Here is an 18,737-nt window from a genome sequence, read left to right as displayed (position 1 = left end):
CTTTACGCATCTGTAGAATTCAGAGAAAACGTTCAAAAAATAAAACCTACATCTGAAAGGGTTAATTTGTATTATGTAATCTGTATTTACTATTTACTAAATGTGTTTAGTCTACATGGGCATGAATGAATGAATGAAAACTTTATTTAACAGATTGCAGAATGGGTACAATACAGTACGGCTCAATACATACAATTGTTAAGGGGATGCAGACCTGAGAAAGACGTTTGTCTTGTTTCCATCAGGGTCCCCCATTTTCAATTCATATAGACATATATGACATACATGACATACAGATAGTCAGTACTGCTACATCTATACATTTATGACATACCAGATTTGCAAATACAGTACTGTTTGTGATACAGAAGGAGTCAAGAAAAGGGAGTATATACATTTGACGTAGAAACTGTACATTGGAGGAGGTTGGGTGGGGGGGGTTGGGTACATTGGGATATTGACAACCATACTGGGTAATTTACATTGGAGGTGGTTGGGGGGGGGGGGGGGGGGCGGGGCGGGGGGCACACTGTATAAACAAGTAACACTGTACATTGAGGGGGGGGGGGGGGGAGACACTGTACAAACAAACACAATTGTACATTGAACTATTGACAAAACCATACTAGGTAAATGACTGTACATTGGAGGGGGTTGGGTTAGGATATTTACAGGGGCCAGTGTTGAATTGCAGTCTCCCGTAGGTGTCCCTTGAGAGAGGTTTTGAAAGTGGGTAGTGATCCACATTCCTTTACAGCTTTGGGTAGGGCGTTCCACATTGATGTGGCATAATTGCGAAACGTGTTTAGTCCCTTATTTGAGCCGAATCTGGGTTTAACATGATTTGTGGAGCTCCCTCTGGTGTTGTGATCGTGGTATTCACTGACCTTTGGGAAGTATTTTGACATGTACATGGGTACCTTGGTCGTGTAGTGTATCTTGTAGACCAGGCCCATTGCAAGTTGTTGTACTCTGTCGTCTACTCTAAGCCATCCTAGGTTGTCGAAGTGGGCAGGGGTGAGGTGGGTTCTAGGAGTAACGCAGACGGCAGGTCATCTCATTATGTAGCAGGACCAGTAACTAGAACACAAATTTCAAACCAGCTCACTTTTCTTATGTCCCCCTATTCACAATGTCAATATACCCAAACACTGATACATTCCTGTACATGTGAGCGTGGCCTATCTTCCCTTCACCCCTCATTATAGCATGGCACAGGGAGTGTTTCCAGGCAGCAGCAGCAGTACATATTCGCTTTCATGAAGCACGACAGCACGAACGACAAACTCTAACAATGTGGTACTGATTGATTTGAATCTCTTTCTTTCTTTTTCACACACGTAAGCACGCACTCACACATGCCCATCCATCAAGACCCATGGCTGATGTGTGAAGCATCACGTTCTTCGTGACTTTCCGCCCCCAAGCTGTCCGTCACGTTCCCTGCGGCTGAGACACACAGCTGGAACGTTGGAACTATTCAGATGTTTACACTTAACAAAGGTAAAGACTCAACTATGGGAAAAGCAAATGGCTCAGCAGCCATAGGGCAGGAAATCAGATTCCAGGCCTAGAGTAGACAGGGAGTACTGAAACTCTAGTTCTTCCTAGTAGGCTATGTGCTGTGTTTTTATGGTTTTATGTTTTTATGTCTTCCATCGAGGACCACCTTGGAAATAAGTGTTTTAATTCATGCTTTTAGGTGATATCCTCAGGAATACAAATTGGTCATGATAACATTGTTTCTATGATGTGTTTGTAATTTCCAAATAAAGATCAAATCAAATCAAAAGCATGTTTTCAGGCGACCTTGGTGAGAACGATCCTGAGCCCTTTCTCAAAATCTTTTATCCACTCGAGATGTGGACACACAAATTCACCGTTGCGTTTAAAAGTGAGTAAAAAATCTATTAAAATGTGTTGAAGTGATATCATAGTCGGGAAACAAAGAGGTCGATGCAAAGAGCTTTTAATTTGGTAAAACACGGGAAAGAACGTTGTGGATATTCAGCTGAATTATTAACAACGTCACATCTTTACATTATGAAATATACCTTTGAAGTGCTTGTATTTTGTAAGCCATATTTGCATTCCCCATCTGGCCCGGGCTGTTCCATCAGTATAGAGGCTGAATAAGGAGTCATAGAAATCACTCTATACTTAAAATAGCAGGTTACACAGTAATGGGGCCTTTTGCATGGCGTGCTGATGTTATCGGCCTCAGTCTACAACTAGTGCCTATGTGGAATGAGGGCAATTCAAAGTATTGTACAAAGAATTGTACAAAGTCTGCCCCTTGTGGACTGAGTCAGCCAGGCCATCTGAGTATTCGTTGTACTCGTGCGCAGACGTCTTGCTCAGCAAACAGGTGTAATCAATTGACAGATGGTTATCATTAAATGACAACTGTGGCCCATCATGAGCCTTTTTGGTTTGGTTGGCCGGCCCATGAGCTTTTCTGGTTGGTAAAACATGTCATGAAAATACCATGAATAATTCAGGCTCTTTGAATAAACATTGGCCAAGGGGGGGGGGGTCCATTTCCGGGGGCCTGTAGAACAACAGAGAATCCCTACGAGGTCCCTTCTGATGCTGCCTGGTTGTAGTTCGAGACTTCGATGAGGTTGCCGTCTGGATCCCGAAGGTACAGAGAGGTGATGGCCCCCAGGGCTCCACTTCGCTCCACCGGTCCCTCCTCTATCTCTACCCCACACGCCTGCAGGGGAGGAGAAACCAGTGGACTGCTGTTCATCATTCTATTGCCACAATTTTGTATTTGAATAGCAATAATCAAACGGGGAAATAGTCTTAGATGAATATTTGCACTAATTCGATGCCAATTGGATTCCAAACACTTTCCAATTCATTCATGCACAGGTATATAGGATTGATAGAATAAAAGCCGGTTATGCAGTAGGTCTGATTAAGATAAGATATCCCTTTATTGATTATAGTAAAGATAAATAATAAGCAGTGTAAACAATATAATTAACTCAGAATATAAGCAAGTAAGCAGTGTAATCAAAGGTGCAGATGAGGGTCCGTATGCCCTATCAGTTATTTTACATTAACATTTACATTTAGTCATTTAGCTGACGCTTTTATCCAAAGCGACTTACAAGTTCTGTACGACAAGCCATCAGGAAGGGCACAACTCTATCAGCTGAGTAACTATGTTCATCAAAGTGTTGAGTGCTACAGTGTAGGTTAGTTTATTAGGACAAGTGCATGACAGTATGGTTAGTTAGGGTTAGATTTTATTATTATTATACGATAACTGATGAATATATATAGATACATTTATATTATATATAAATATAATAGAACACTTAGAATCGGAATATATACTATGATTAAGTAAAGTATACAATATACACAGGTGCAGTATTACACAAGGCACCCTAACTGGCATGATATACGTCGTAGTCCATGCAGTTTAGGTGGTAAGGGTCAGGCACACTTAGTGATCAGACATTCCAATGGTAAGACTAAATATTATATTGCAATTATTCTGGCAGATATTGCAACTATGATATAACTTGCTATTTTAAGGTCTAGTCTTGAGTTTAGAATCTACTTTTCAGTTTCACTGTGGGGAAACCTAGACATTACACCATCTCCTATCGGATTTCCCAGCGTTGAATAATCTCCTTATATTATATAGGCCTAGCATTTCTGGGCTTGGGTAAAATAATTGTCTGCCAGACTCAATCTCAATCTCCCATCGCCTACCGGTATATGTACAGTCTCCGTTGTGTAGCCTATGGATATCATATTCTATGCAGTGGGAGAAACCATAGACAAAACCAGGTTTGTGCTATATAGTGATGTGACGTTCGTGAACTATCCGATTCTTTTGAGCGGCTCTTTGGTACGAACGAAGGGAACCGAGTCATACTTGGTGGGGGCCGTTGTTTTTATCGGTCGCTGTGCCGATTTCACCGCCTGCCCTGAATCCATTCCCCTTTACGTGAACACGCGTGGATGTTGTTGTTGTGAATCTAAATGCTGCGTGCACTTTATTGTTCACACTCAAAAGTTGTTATAAATCTAGTAAATTCATAACCGGTACAATATCATGTCACGTGGGACCCCTTCTGCCTTCTATAACACGATAAGGATATAAGCAAAGTGTTTCTTTTTCCTGTAAGAACGAATCAGGGACGGTTTCAGGGACGGGATATGGTCGAAAAAAAGGTGACTTCATTCAGGGACTAGCCCCGAAAACCGGGGGTGTCTTGTCACCTTAATATAGGCCTATATTCATTCTGTCAAACTTTGGTGGAGGCTTAATATCCCACTCATGTTAGATATCGTACATACATTTGAACAATTTGAGGCTTTGTTTCCAGGGGCTTTAAGTATCTAACTTCGAATCTGATCCAAATCTTATCCCATCGTTATCCTAGTGATTATTCTGCGGTAAACCAAAGGTTTTGATTTACTGTAAGACCAAGTAACCCCCCCCCCCCCCCCCCCCCCCAAAAAAAGAACGATGAGCTGTTCTTTTGAACAGCTCTTGGAAAGGAACGGAGCCAAAAGATCCGGCTCCCTTCAAAGAGCCGTAATTCCCATCACTAGTGTGCTATACATCTATGGGAAACACCTGCAGGTGGGCAGCAACTGTAGCCAGGGGGGTCGTGGTGATGAGACAAAGGTCTGCAGAGCCTGGGGTTGGACGCCTGGCTTTGGGCTCAAACTCCCGGCCCACCTGGTGAAGGTTGATCTTCTGTTGGCCAAAGCCCAGTGCCTTACGATCCCCCTGAGGGCAGAGAGGCTGTGTAAACAACATTGCTACGTGTGTGCAGTAAGGGTTGTTTAGTGGTGGTTTAAAGGAGGCTTCACGACACGTATCACACAAGTGCCATTTCTGTGACAGACATTGTGATTCGTTAATGATCAAAGCCTGCCATCTAGTGGCCATTGTGAAAACTGGTAAGATATGCAGTCAAATGGTCTAGAGATTGATTGATTGATTGATTGATTGATTGATTGATTGATTGATTGATTGAAAAGTTTATTAACAGATTGCAGAATGGGTACAGTACAGTACAGCTCAATACATACAATTGTTAGGGGGATGCAGACCAGAGAGACGTTCATCTTGTTTACATCAGGGTCCCCCATTTTCAATTCATCATAACATATACGACACACACGACATACAGATAGACAGTACTGCTACATCTATACATTTATGACATACCAGATTTGCAAATACAGTACTGTTTGTGATACAAAAAGTGTCCAGAAAAAGAGTGTATATACATTTGACATAGAAACTGTACATTGGAGGAGGTTGGGTAGGTGGGGTGGGGTTGGGTGGGGTGGGGGGGGCTGTACATTGGAGGTGGGGGGGGGGGGGGGGGGGGGGCGGTTGGGTAGGGGGACAGTACACTGTACATAGGAATACTGACAAAGCCATACTTGGTAATTTACTGTACAACTGGGTTAGGACATTTGTAGGGGCCAGTTTCGAATTGCAGTCTCCCGTAGGTGTTCTTTGAGAGTGTTTTTGAAAGTGGGTAGTGATTCACATTCCTTTACAGCTTTGGGTAGGGCGTTCGACATTGATGTGGCATAATTGCGAAACGTGTTTAGTCCCTTGTTTGAGCCGAATCTGGGTTTAACATGATTTGTGGAGCTCCCTCTGGTATTGTGATCGTGGTATTCACTGACCTTTGGGAAGTATTTTGACATGTACATGGGTACCTTGGTCGTGTAGTGTATCTTGTAGACCAGGCCCATTGCAAGTTGCTGTACTCTGTTGTCTACTCTAAGCCATCCTAGGTTGTCAAGGTGGGCAGGGGTGAGGTGGGTTCTCGGAGTCAGGTCAAGCAGTAGTCTGACTAGTTTGTTTTGAGATGTTTGTAATTTGGTTTTTAGTGCCTTTGAGGTGCTTTGGTACCATGAGGTGCAAGCATAGTCGTAGTACCCTTGAATGAGTGCTCCTGCCAGTCTTCAGGGTATTCTTGTTTACCAGAGAGGAGATCCGGTACAAGAATCGAGTTTGTTGGTTGACTTTTTTTATTACATTGGATGCCATTTTGTCACAGGAAAGATTAGCCTCTAGGATGGAACCCAGGTAGGTAATTTCATCTTTCCTTGTGACAATATTGTCACCCACTTTAACTGAGAAGCCGTCTGTCTTGCTGAGTTTGTTATTTGAACCGAAGAGAATGGACTCTGTGTAATGATAGTTTGTTGTCGGCGAGCCATATGCAGATTTTGCCTAGTTCCGAGCTGAGGGTTTTTTCAACATGTAACTTGTTCTTGTCAGAGACCAGCAGGGCTGAGTCGTCCGCAAACAGGAACAAGTTGCAGTCACAAGCTGACGACATGTAATTTGCATAAATTAGGAACAGTAGAGGTCCTAGTATGCTTCCTTGTGGAACACCACAGCTCACTGGGAGGGACTCTACTCTAGAGTAACTCTAGACTAGAGCCTCTGGTAACCTAAAAACAGAACTACCTGTGTATACATATACCATACTACCTTGAAAGTGATCGTCTCCATGCCAAGTACTGACGAGTAGAAGTTGATGGTGTTGGACACACTGTTCACTGTTAGGACCAAATGGTCCAGGCGGCTCACTTGAACTGGACATGAGCATTTGGTTCTGAACACCCACAGCGTTTGACTGGGCAGCGTCTACAGGTGGTAAGGGATGCAGAAAAGTCACGGGGTACAACAGATACCAACCCCACTCTCGGTGGAAGAAAACATTACAAGGTGTTTTATTACTTTGCAGCATGATTTTCGAGTAAACAGCGACACCACGTGGACAGTTCTATATCCTCGAATGCCTGGAAACATCTCGTTCTCTGGTAATTACGGTATTCACTATTCAGCATTCGAGTCCGTCCCGACGTCATAAAAGAAAAGTTTCCTATGACTGCACTTTTTGGGCACATAGCGAAAGAGGTTCGAATATATATAGCTAGGCGCATCGTCTCGAGCTTATAAATCCGTGTGGTTGCAGATAATATTCGTAGTACTAGTAGTAGGCTACACTCCCAATGATTGCCATTGCATTCTTCCCTTGAATAATTTATTCACATCCGCAAGACCAGCCTTGGAGACTAACAACGGAACCCTTTCCATGGAACATGAGCCGAGATGAAGTAGCCTACCTTGAAAATCTGTTCCAAGTGCAACAAACGACTCCCAAACGTCCGTAATGCCATGAGTGCAGAAATGTAATTAAACCTACAGACAGTACGACTTCCTTATCCCCCCCCCCCGTGTGGACAAGAACCTTACCGTAATACACAGACTAGACGCCACGTCCATTGTCTTAAAACAGCCAGATCACCCATTGTCGATTTTGTAATGTTAACATTTAATTTGGACGCAGGGGAGTGAATGGCCTAAACCAAACCAATGATCAATTTTAACATAATAAATGCATCAGAAGCTGTGCCGATATAAACAGAAACAATATGAAGCATACGTGAAGTAATACTGGATGGTGACGAGTTCTTTTAAACTAGGCTGGTTAAAAAAAATAAAAATAAGAGGGTGGGACTTAAACTGTGTGAATATAACAGTCCTCTGGGTCAAGAAATAACACACAGTGAGACTATATGATGCATGCATTTTGTAGTATAATAACCTGTTTAATTCAGAAAAGCGGTTAGTTTGAAATGGAAATAATACTCAAGTGAACATACTGCATGGGACAAGACCAGGGTGAGGGGGGGGAAGCACGGCCAAAATGATAAAAATGCTTTTTTTTTTGTTGTTGCTTACAACTGGTATGGTATCCAACAAAACAAAACATCTTGAACCACCCAAACCGTTATATTCCACAAAGTGAAGGACTGTGGCAAACAATGAAAGCAACAATGTGACAAGAGGGCATATAACCAATGCCCTTGTTCTCTTTTAACAAGTGCTATTAAAATGCACAGTACTTCTGAATAAATGGGGGGGGGGAGGAAAAGCTTAAACACATTTTAATAGGGAGTAAGTCTTCATTTAAGAGAAATCTTTAACAGTCTACAATAGTTCAGGTATAATATACACATTTATATCATGGTTTGTATTTCTCTTTCAGGTTTCACTTTGTCATGTATTGCACACGGATATTCCAGATATGAAGCGTTCTGGGGGGGGGGGGGGGGGGCAGTGGATTATTACGCCCGTCGACTGGTGACTCGCTCACTTGAGACATGGTGACAAAAAGACATTTCTTTCAGATAAAAGTAAACGCCTGATAAAACATAAACCTGTAAACCGTACAACTTTTTTGTTCATCTTCAACCTCCGAAAGCCCAAATATTCTTCGTCAGGGCCGTGTTGAGATGCACCCGTGTAGTCATTATCTTGAGGGGTAATAATGGAACAGCGGCTGGCACGCTCCGGTCGGGGCCTGAAATCCAACACTCGGGGGGTGGATTCCGTTCCCCACGTCGGCGCTCCCAGGTATGAACACAATTCAATCATCCCATCGAATGATCCCAATGAAAAACAAAGATGCAATTATGATTTCAAAATAAACTTAAGCATTCCAAAAAGCAATCCTAGTTGCGCCTCATGTTTTCCCTAAAAGTCTGTACAACATTCTACATTTTTTTTTTATTACTTTAAACAATTCAACAAGCGGCGACATTTTTGACAGTCCGTGTCCGCGGCGCCACGCAAAAATGTTGATAGTTCATTTCTTTGCTGTGAAGAAGGTATGGTGGTATTATGGCATCCAACTCAAGTCTTAAAGTCCTGTTTAGCACCACCGTCTCCAAATAAACCTCCCTACGTCCTTCAGGCCTGTTCTAATACCAAACCTAGGGATGCTCCAATTGGATTTCTTCTTTCTTTTTAAACCAGTACAATCAAAGATTTTCTACTAAAGGTCAGCCATACCCATTTATTAACATACAGGTCATAAATCGTATTATTATTATTTTTTTTAGAAACCTTTGGCAAATGTGTTTTCTAGGCAAGTTGTAGACAAGTTTAAATATAAAAACAAGTGAATACGTCGATGTGTTGTGGACAATTGACATTCTTTATATGAAGAGAGGGTCGCACTAGAAAAGATTTACTCTTGCTCGAGTGATGAAGGCCGGATGGCCGACAACACTCTGTGACATATGAACAATTGACCCATCTCAAACCAGTTTGTCAGAGGGAAGGAACGGCTTGTGATTGGAGCATCAAGGAAAAGAGGGCGGGGCTTGACAACAGGTCAATTAATTCAAGTGAATGAATAGTTCAGACGGAACGCGACCCTCCCTTCATATAACGATGCATCGAGACATGCATCTAGGATAAACACAACAGGTTGTCAGAGCGCAGTGGCATCCCTCCTTGCAAACAGACAATTGAGATTCATTGACAGATGACGGGATGCCGTGTTTGTGACCGGTAACAGATGGAATGCAAGGAAACAATCTGCTCGATCACCCAAGATTTGCATTAGTAGCATTTTTTGATGCTACAAAACTGGATTGAAATATAGTACTGCGACTAGTATCTCCTGGTTTAGTGAATATCTACTATTACCAATGTGTGTGTGTGATCAATTGGAGCATCCCTAATCAAACCCATAACTAACTAATGGATAAAACTCATAAGATAGTATGAGGGGAGGGGGGGGAACGACAGTAGAAATAGATGTCCAAACCACCTCTCGAGGACTTGAGGTATCAGATACCATAGTTAAACTAACAGAAAGGCCTGCTAAATGCTTCGAGTGCTGTAGCCAGGGGGTGTAGAGAACCCTCCCGCCTCTGTGCGCTACACCACACTCTCCCGATTGGCAGACACCAGGACAGCCCTGCGGCAGATGGGGCAGGTGGAATTCTCGGAGAGCCAGCGGTCGATGCAGTGCACGTGGTACTCGTGAGAACAGGGCAGCTTCCGCAGCTTGTTGCCCTCCGCGTACTCCGTTATGCAGACGCTGCAGGTCTTCAACGCGTCATTCTCACCAAAGTTGCGCATGGCGAGGTTGTCAATCTGCTCTTTGGTCAACCCCTGGGGCTGGTCCTCGTCGTCGTCGTTGAGGAGGAAGAAGTGGGCGAGCCGGAGGAACGGCAGCGAGCTGGGCTCCTCCAGGCTGATGGGGACCCGGGGCCGAGCTCGAGCTCTGACGCCGCCGCCGCCACCGCCTTCCCTGGGGGAGGGACCAGAGGCCAGGCCCTCCTCCGATTCCCTCTCTACCGTCCTGGCCTCGGCTCGGCCTCCGTCGCCCGCGGACGGCTCGGCCACCACGGCGGCGGCGGCCGCGGCGGCGGCCGCCACGGCGGCGTCCGGGTTGTTCAGGGCGTCGGCCAGGTCGGCGGGTGTGCTGGCTCCGCGGTTCGAGTCGGAGGAGTCGGAGTCGGAGTCCATGAGGTAGCTGAGCTCGCCGAAGCCCGTCATGATCTGTCGGATCATGGACTGGAGTGCCATGGAGGTGGCCTCCCCGAGGGCCGCGTCGGAGATCCTGCGGATGGGGATGCGGATGGTGCTGACGTAGGTCCTCACTCCGGCACGCTCGGAGCGCGAGAAGGTCCTGCGCAGCCCGCCGCGCTCGGTCTCGTAAAGTAAAGTGTTGTTTGAGTTCTGGGAGCGGGAGCGGGTGCGACTGGCGATGCTGTCCCTTTGGCGATACTCGCCGGGACGCACTCGCCGCACCTGGAGATCAAGCATGATGGTGGGGGCACGCCGACCGGCCGCTCCCCCTTCCCCACCTGCAGCCTCTCCATCTTGGGGTGTCGTGTTGGGGGCCTCGGGGGCTGATCCCGCTACGGCCTGAGCGGGCTGTACGTCGAACTCTGCAGTGCTCTGCCTAGAAAGTACATGTTGTCGAGTCCTGGAGCTGCCCTCCACGGGAGCCACGGGGGCAGAGTTGGGGCCGTGTATGTGGGGAGCGGGAATTCGAGCCAAAACGTGAGGGGAGCGACTCCTGGCTGTGCGGGCCCTGGTCCTGCGGGGTTCCGGACTGCGACTGCGGGCTCTCCTCTGGCCTCTACGCGGGGGTTCTTCGGGGGGAAAGGGGGAAACCGGGGCTTGGACCACCAGGGCTGCGGGTGGGCTGGGAGGTTCCGATACCACCTCCATTGGAACAGCCTCCTCCAACTCGGGCTCCGGTTCCACTATTACCGCCAACTCCTCTACGACCGGCTCCTCCACCACCTCCCCCGTCTCCACGGGGGCCTGCGACTCTGCATTTGGCGGCACTGCCGCCGCCGCCGTCGTCACCACTGCCGCCGCTGGTCCCTCCGGGGTCTCCTGCTCCCCCTCGGCGATGGCCTGCTGTTCAGCCAGGTTGCGGTTCACGTTGATCTCTAGGCTGAAGCGGAAGTCGCCGCTGTTCGGGTTGGTCTGGCTCACCGCCCGCCATGACTGGTTGCCACGGTGACCGGACCTGGTCGTGTTGCCTGTGCGCCTCACCGTGTTCAGCCAGTCCAGGAGAGTGTCCCCGTTGGAAGAATCCTCGGAGCCTTCCGGTGGGTCTAAGTCGAGAAGTGACACAGCATTTTAGGAGACCGATACCAAAGAATTTAAATCAAGAAACGCCATTGGAAGAAAATAGCAATCTCCTTGTAAAACGTATCACTAAATAATATCCAATTAAACTAAAAACGGTAGACGGACTAACTTACCACCTGTGCCTTCTGCACTTTCAGAAACATTACTGACGGTGTTACTCCTCTGCTCCGGAGGACCATCTTTGATTTGTTGAAGCCGACTTGACAGCTCCTCTTCCGTTATCTCACCTAAGAGATGATAATAAAAAATAATCTAAAATGAAATGTTATTACAAAGGAAATGTAGTCTTTGGCGGCCTGCGTTCTCCCTCCCTGAGGATCAAGTGGCTTCATTCACTTCCTCAAAGAAATGAGAGGTAGCAAGGAGCAACTGACGAGATAGAACTTCCTGCAATTAGATAAGGTAACTAAGGTACGGTCACTATGGTAACGATTACTAGTTACACTGCTGGCCAGTATGACTACTACCACAGTGTCTTTATACCTACTGTGCATATTAATACTACAAATCTGTATATACATCCGATTAGCACCATACTCATTAGTACTAATTTATATATGTTATAAGTTAACCAGTTTAATCACCTGTACACTGTGTATATTGTTATTGCACTTTGCTGCTGCATTGGCACTCTGGTTGGATGCCAAACATCTTTCCGTTCTACTGTACTTGTGCTGTATAATAACACATTTTTATCTAAATAGGAAGGCATCGTCAACTAGGGCTGAGCGATAAGAAAGAAAATCACATCACAATAATTATCTGGATTTCTTTCCTATATCAAGATACAGGTATATAACGACATCCGTTGACGTATGCAAAGTCATAAGATAAATAATCCAATTGACCAATACCAAGCTCTGCCCTTTTTTCTTGACCATCCCATCACAGGGTGGTCACTAAATGGCCAAGCTGCAAAGCAGAAAATCGCTATATCTCTGAACATGTATGATCACACTAAAACAAAATGTCATGGATGTGAGGTGTCCACTGAGGTTAAGGTTCATATACGCAACTTTTAGGTGAAGATTATGATGAGTTGCGGCATTGCAGCTTGGGCAGCCGTTTCCTTGTCAAGCTAAGAGAGCTGTTCATCACATTGAACTGTGTGACAATGTAAAGAGCGACATCAAACCAAATTGTCAAATAACATGCCCTCAAGATCTCATTTTGAGAGAAATTTCAGTTCATATGTGGAGGTCATCATTCATTATGTCAGAATTGTGCACAACTAGGCCATACAATACTATCATTTCTAGGGCTGTCTTAAATACTTCGAAGCTTCGTTCGATGGGCATGGGATTCGAATATGAAAAAAAAAGTGATTAAAATTTTTTTATTTTTTTAATATATTTTTTGCTAAATCAACTCTGCCTCTCTTTGTTAACTACAACAAGCAATGCTGTTTGTTGTTTAACACTTTGAATGCCAGCCACGACATAACACGTGTTAGCAGCCCACCCCCTGAATGCCCAGCATGATAATTAGCATGAATTTTCTTTTATTAGCGATCTGAATTCATATTTCAACCGAGTCTACCGTTGGGAAACCAGCCCCACCAGGCGCTCAGATGTGAAAAAGGCGCCCCCTATCCTCTCCCAGATGGTAATGCACCCTTTTGGAATGGACTAAATGAAAATGGATGAGAAAAAAAAACTCCGGAATCCACATTTGACTTCTCACGCATGTACCCCGAGCCGCTCGGAGTCATTGTGGACCATCAGAACAGCGTGTAATATGTCTTTACAGTACGTAGCATTGGATCAATAAAAGGATAGATTTTTGGAATGGCGATCAGGAATTGGAATAATCTTTTTGGCTACCATCTGATCTCAGGCAAGGAATCTATTTTACCAGTCTTAGGATAATCAGACCTGTTTTCACGGATATAAGCTTTTCCCCTATGTGTGATATGGCTGTTTGGCTGTGCGAGCGATCAGGAACTAAGAGAATCGATTTTCAGCTTGCGGCACCAGCGTGCATACGTACACATATACTATCGATAATCTAGCGTTTATTTGAAAACGATTCATAAATAGGCCGAAAAATGACAACGTTCTAGAATATTCCAGTACATGGCGTTTATCACGGAATCTTTTTATTTTCCGTGAAAACGAGGGCTTTTCAAAATGCTATCAAACGGAAATTAACCGATAAAAAAACAATCCGCTTCGACAATGTTGACTGGAAAATGAGTCATTGATAAGCGACGGGCAGATTAGACACATAGCCATAATTTAAAACATAGATTAGGCGATATTAACGCTAACATTGAAGTGGTTGATGGGCATTCAAGGGGGTAAAAAGGAAAACACGGCCGGCTCTGAAAGTGTTAAGATGAGGTTGGACTCGGCACTGACAGATTTGTGTTCATTGTGCTGCTTTTATAAAGCTTCAAATGACGTCTTACAATATTTCATGAAAGCAGTGTTTTGTTTGTCTAAGATTTAAAAAAGAATCTCGGCCCAGAAGCTTCAAATTCCAAAAAAAATTTGAAGGTCAGCCCTAATCATTTCACCACAACTGGACCAGTGTCACAACTGGAATGAATGAGAGTAAATTAGCCTGTCCCAGAAAACACATGTAAATCACAACATCCGTAATGGATATCAGCTGGTTGGTAGACAAAGAAATTACTTTGCTAAATTCGATTAACTTTAGTCGTCCAAAAACACCTACAGCCACTACAACACTTGATTCACCACCTGCTAGCATGCATTGCCAATATTAATCTCCACTAGCAGTCATGCTGGTCCCATGAATATTTACATTGGAAAGATTTTGCTATGGACCTCTCAAGCGTTTCCTGTGCATTCTCGCTAACCGAAAAATAGCCTGGAAACGCATTGCAGATAGAGTGAATGACATCCAGTAATTTAGTGTCAGCAATGTGGCTGTTTAAAATCAGGTTAGTTAAAACGTAAAGCGTCATGTTACTGCTCGCCGCACATGCAGTTCAATAGACAAAATTACTGGGAGACGTGAAAGGAAAACACTGCTCATTTTCACCATAAGTGCGGGGGGGGAGTTGGCAAAATTATAACAACGTGCAATCTCTATTAGGATGATTCCTTGACTTCTCCTTGCTTTCTAATCCTAGTGATTGACACATCTCGAACCCGTCCTCTTTTCTTGATCAACTGTTTTGCTTTCAGTCTGTCCGAGGGAAGCAACAATTGTGATTGGAGAATCAAGAAAAAAAGTGTGGGTTTGAGATAGGTCAAGAGTCAAGACAATGGTCGATTTGATTTATTGAGGGGGGGGGGGTGACATGTCCTCCAGTAGCCATCCGAGAGGTAAGGAATTTGTGAAAAATACTCAACAACAACAACAACAATTTCCCCAAAACAAAATACTGTACCTTTGACCAAAGAAAACAAGTGATTATGCACAAATAAGAAAACAAGACAGTCTTGTTTTTGGTACAGTATTGGCTCATAGAGCTGGTTGGTCTTCTTTTGAACACAGCAAGAGGACAGTACTGAAAACCACCAGACTTGCCAGGACATGCCACTGTCCATTCAATGCCCTGTCCTGGCAGGGTGCTCTGTTAAAGGATGCTCCAAACTTACTATCACCCCCCACTGTCCTGGGACAGAAACAGATTACGTGTCTTCAGTCGTCCATGGGCTTCGGTCTTCCGGCACAGTAACAAAACTCAGAGGCTAGAAGTAACTATCTTTACTAAATGTGTAAGTTAGACTGCTCACTCAGTAAAAAATATCCAAGCAGGAAACGTATCCAGGTGTAATAAAAGAGGAAAAAAAAGAAATCATTGAATAAGCAATATCACACATAAGGATAGACAAAAAATGATCAACGAATCATTATCAAACTCAAATCATCATCAACAACTCAGGATTATGGATACAAAAATTTAAAAAAATTAAAAAAAAAAAAAAAAACAGCCAGCTCTCTAAAATGTCCCTATGAGTCTCCTTTTAAATGAAAATTATAGCTTTTAGAGTAAAATCGCAATCACGTCTACACGTTTTCTGCCACAGACTGGAGCCAATATAAGATAGTTGTCTTTATTACCTGGGGTGCCCAGAAGGTTGTTGTCTCTCATCAGACGGTAGTCCTCATCGCTAAGATTGTTGACAAACTGGTAGAAGGCCTCCTCTCTCTCCAGCCGGTCCAACTGCCTCCTGCGCTGAGACTCTGACTGATCACTGCTGCCCTGCTCTGAGCTGTCAGACCCCTCCATTGATGTTGAAGGGAGAGAGGTTCAAGTGTCTAAACTCCACCAGGATCCAGCTGCTGCAAATACAAAATCAACAATGTGATGAGGCGAGCCACGCTGCTGCATCACTCACGAATCACAGTCCCCTGTCAGTCACTAACTAAGGTTATTTGCTGACTGATTTTCGTTTGTAATCATGCATCCAACACTTCAAATATTGTCAGATTAAACGAAAAAGTTGACTGATCTAACGCAACGTTTCGAGATTTTCCGAAGAAAAGTCCCACGAGAAAGCTAGCCATGACAAATTATATATTTTTAAATTAGCTAAGGATGGCTGATGTGCGTACATGATCATACATTAAGACGTGTGAATACCAGTAACGTTAATATGCCCCAAGTGTAAATGTAACACTAGGCCTTGAGCCATACAATGGGGAGGATACATGGATCGTTTCATTCAGACATCCTATTCTACTCACCCTACCATCTCTACACCCAGCCATAATAATAACCTACACGATCCGTCGAAGAATATCCCGTTTTATGAATTTTGATAACGCCTAGTCCGGTTATGAAAATATGGACTTGGCCATAAAGTCGAGAAAAAAACAAAATGGCATCATCTGACCAGGTATTAGCTGCACGTTAGCATGCTAGGTAACAGCTAACCTTAACAACCGTTTGGTTATTAAAAGTTAGCTGAGCTTTAATGATGTTATTAGCTCCACAAGAGGAACGTAAACAATCTACACGTCGCGTAGATACCGGCTTGTTGCTAAAGTAAAGCACATTAGCCATTAGCTTCTATTGGGGTTTTACCAGCTAAATAAAGCTATAATGTTAGCCAACACAACTAGCTAGCTTTACGTTGTTGGTTTTAAACGCCAAGTTTATTAACGTTACTTGACAAGTGCCATCCTCAAGATAGTTACCGTAGGTAGGTTAGATCGTAACCCAGCGTTTAAATAATAACATTCACCTTCATAATATTAGTATAACACACATGTTTCTAAATACACCCACACGGGCTTCTTACACTAAACGTTGAAGTCGAGATATTAATGTTAGCTAACGTTAGCCCAAAGCTAGCGACGTCAACTAATGACGTTGATGACCGCTAGTAGGTAGCTAGCCACAAATAAGCCGACAAAAATACACAAATACACAGTCAACTTAACATGTGGCTTTACCTGTCGGGGTTTGTGGGTGTTTAGCTGTATGTACTCTCTCAAATTGTTTTAGCAAAATCCTCCAAAATTCGACTGAATAGTTGGTGCGACCTCAGGATTCCATTTTCCTTATTATCTTCGAGGCTAGCTAGCTTAGCAACAATTTCCCGGAAGCTGGGGGAGCGCATGCGTGGGGGGGAGAGGATGTTTGTTTTGGGTGGTTCGTTCTGTTCTCTGGCTTCTGTGTGGGCTGTAGCGTCACGATGTGGTGATGTGTGGAATTACCAGAGAGCTCGCTGATGCAACCTTAACATTGAAGGCAAAAAAAAGAAAAGACATTTCTTTGGGCTTCATTCCTTCATTCCTTCATCATTAGATGTACGAATTTCACTATGAATTGAAAATGGGGGACCCCGATGTAAACAAGACAAACGTCTTTCTCTGGTCTGCATGTGTGTATTGAAGCCGTACTGTATTGTACCCATTCTGCAATCTGTTAAATAAAGTTTTCATTCATTCATTCATTCATTCATTCATTCATTCATTCATTCATTCATTCATTCATTCACACCTTTATCCATTTCCAACCGTGAAAATGCATAGATCTAGGCAAAACCAATAACTCAGTGGTGCTCAACTTGGGATCCGGCCGGGGACCCTCAGAGGTCCTTCAGAATGAATGAATGAATGAATGAATGAATGAATGAATGAAAACTTTATTTAACAGATTGCAGAATGGGTACAATACAGTACGGCTCAATACACAATCTTTAAGGGGATGCAGACCAGAGAAAAACGTTTGTCTTGTTTACATCAGGGTCCCCCATTTTCAATTCATAGTGACATTTATGACATACACAACATACATCATGACATTTATGGCATAGGGACATACATGACATACAGGTATATAGTACTGTTACATTTGTGACATATATGATATGCAAATATACAGTACTGTTACCCATAGATCCTGACAGAGTATATACATATGATGGGGAGACTGTACATTAGGAGGGGGTGGGTGGGTGGGAGAGAAATATACATAGGGTGGGCAGAGAATATTTACATACGGTGGGGAGGAGTGTACATTAGGAGGGGGTGGGTGGGTGGGAGAGAAATATACATAGGGTGGGGAGAGAATATACATACGGTGGGGAGGAGACTGTCTATTCTTGGATGCCATTTTGTCACAGGAAAGATTTGCCTCTAGGATGGAACCTAGGTATGTAATTTTGTCTTTTCTTGTGACAATATTGTCACCCACTGTAACTGAGAAGCCGTCGGTCTTGCTGAGTTTGTTATTTGATCAGAAGAGAATGGACTGTTTTCCCCAGGTGTAATGATAGTTTGTTATCAGCGAGCCAGTTGCAGATTCTGCCGAGTTCTGAGCTGAGGGTTTTTTCAACCTGTAACTTGTTCTTGTCAGACCAGCAGGGCTGAGTCGTCCGCGAACAAGAACAAGTTGCAGTCACAAGCTGACGACATGTCATTTGCATAAATTAGGAACAGTAGCGGTCCTAGTATGCTTCCTTGTGGAACACCACAGCTCACTGTGAGGGGGGGGGGATAGAGTACCGTTTACCTCCACCATCTGTTCTCTCCCCTCAAGGTAGGATTGCATCCAGCTCACTGATAAAACTATCAAAACCAATTGCTTTTAGCATGTCAATCAGAATGGAGTGATTGACAGTGTCGAAGGCCTTTTGTAGGTCCAGCATGACCAACGGAATTTGGAGGGGATGTTGTCATGGGCAGTGGCCTTGTTAGGTTGGAGGGTGCAGTTTTTTTGAGTACCTCATCTGTTGTTACCATTTCCAGTTTGAAGTCGTCTTTGCGGACCCCTAGGTTTTTGTAGTATCGTCACGTGTTCCAAACATACCTGTCAACCATAGCCTTCTAA

General features: G+C 44.1%; 2 protein-coding genes across 2 annotated transcripts; both read right to left on the bottom strand.

Annotated features, from left to right (window-relative positions):
- Positions 1-2,437: 2,437 nt before the first annotated feature.
- Positions 2,438-7,242, bottom strand: glod5 (glyoxalase domain containing 5). The gene is made up of 4 exons (XM_084331699.1): positions 7,135-7,242; positions 6,497-6,652; positions 4,607-4,762; positions 2,438-2,716 (listed from the first exon to the last, which is right to left on the bottom strand). Exons 1-4 carry the CDS (start codon positions 7,186-7,188, stop codon positions 2,573-2,575), a joined length of 510 nt encoding a protein of 169 aa, XP_084187825.1. The 5' UTR covers positions 7,189-7,242; the 3' UTR covers positions 2,438-2,572.
- Positions 7,243-7,588: 346 nt separating this feature from the next.
- Positions 7,589-16,995, bottom strand: rlim (ring finger protein, LIM domain interacting). Its single transcript, XM_084331698.1, has 4 exons — positions 16,856-16,995; positions 15,518-15,739; positions 11,593-11,706; positions 7,589-11,442 (listed from the first exon to the last, which is right to left on the bottom strand). Exons 2-4 carry the CDS (start codon positions 15,684-15,686, stop codon positions 9,743-9,745), a joined length of 1,983 nt encoding a protein of 660 aa, XP_084187824.1. The 5' UTR covers positions 15,687-15,739; positions 16,856-16,995; the 3' UTR covers positions 7,589-9,742.
- Between the last annotated feature and the right edge of the window lie 1,742 nt (positions 16,996-18,737).

The sequence above is a fragment of the Notolepis coatsorum genome (assembly GCF_963971535.1).
Source record: "Notolepis coatsorum genome assembly, chromosome: 16".
NCBI lineage: Eukaryota > Metazoa > Chordata > Actinopteri > Aulopiformes > Paralepididae > Notolepis > Notolepis coatsorum.
The sequence above is the reverse complement of the archived record's forward strand: the minus strand, read 5'-3'. Positions and strand labels throughout refer to the sequence as shown.

Bases quoted from the DNA above. Each gene is read 5' to 3' on its own strand.
- glod5 (XM_084331699.1), bottom strand. From the start codon at position 7,188: ATGGCATTACGGACGTTTGGGAGTCGTTTGTTGCACTTGGAACAGATT. The intron at 6,653-7,134 runs GTAGGCTACTTC...TACCACCTGTAG, and splicing joins ACTTGGAACAGATTTTCAAG to ACGCTGCCCAGTCAAACGCT. The intron at 2,717-4,606 runs GTGTTTCCCATA...CCTCCCCTGCAG, and splicing joins CAGTTGCTGCCCACCTGCAG to GCGTGTGGGGTAGAGATAGA.
- rlim (XM_084331698.1), bottom strand. From the start codon at position 15,686: ATGGAGGGGTCTGACAGCTCAGAGCAGGGCAGCAGTGATCAGTCAGAG. The intron at 11,707-15,517 runs GTAATAAAGACA...ATCATCTCTTAG, and splicing joins CAACCTTCTGGGCACCCCAG to GTGAGATAACGGAAGAGGAG. The intron at 11,443-11,592 runs GTAAGTTAGTCC...TTCTCGACTTAG, and splicing joins AAGTGCAGAAGGCACAGGTG to ACCCACCGGAAGGCTCCGAG.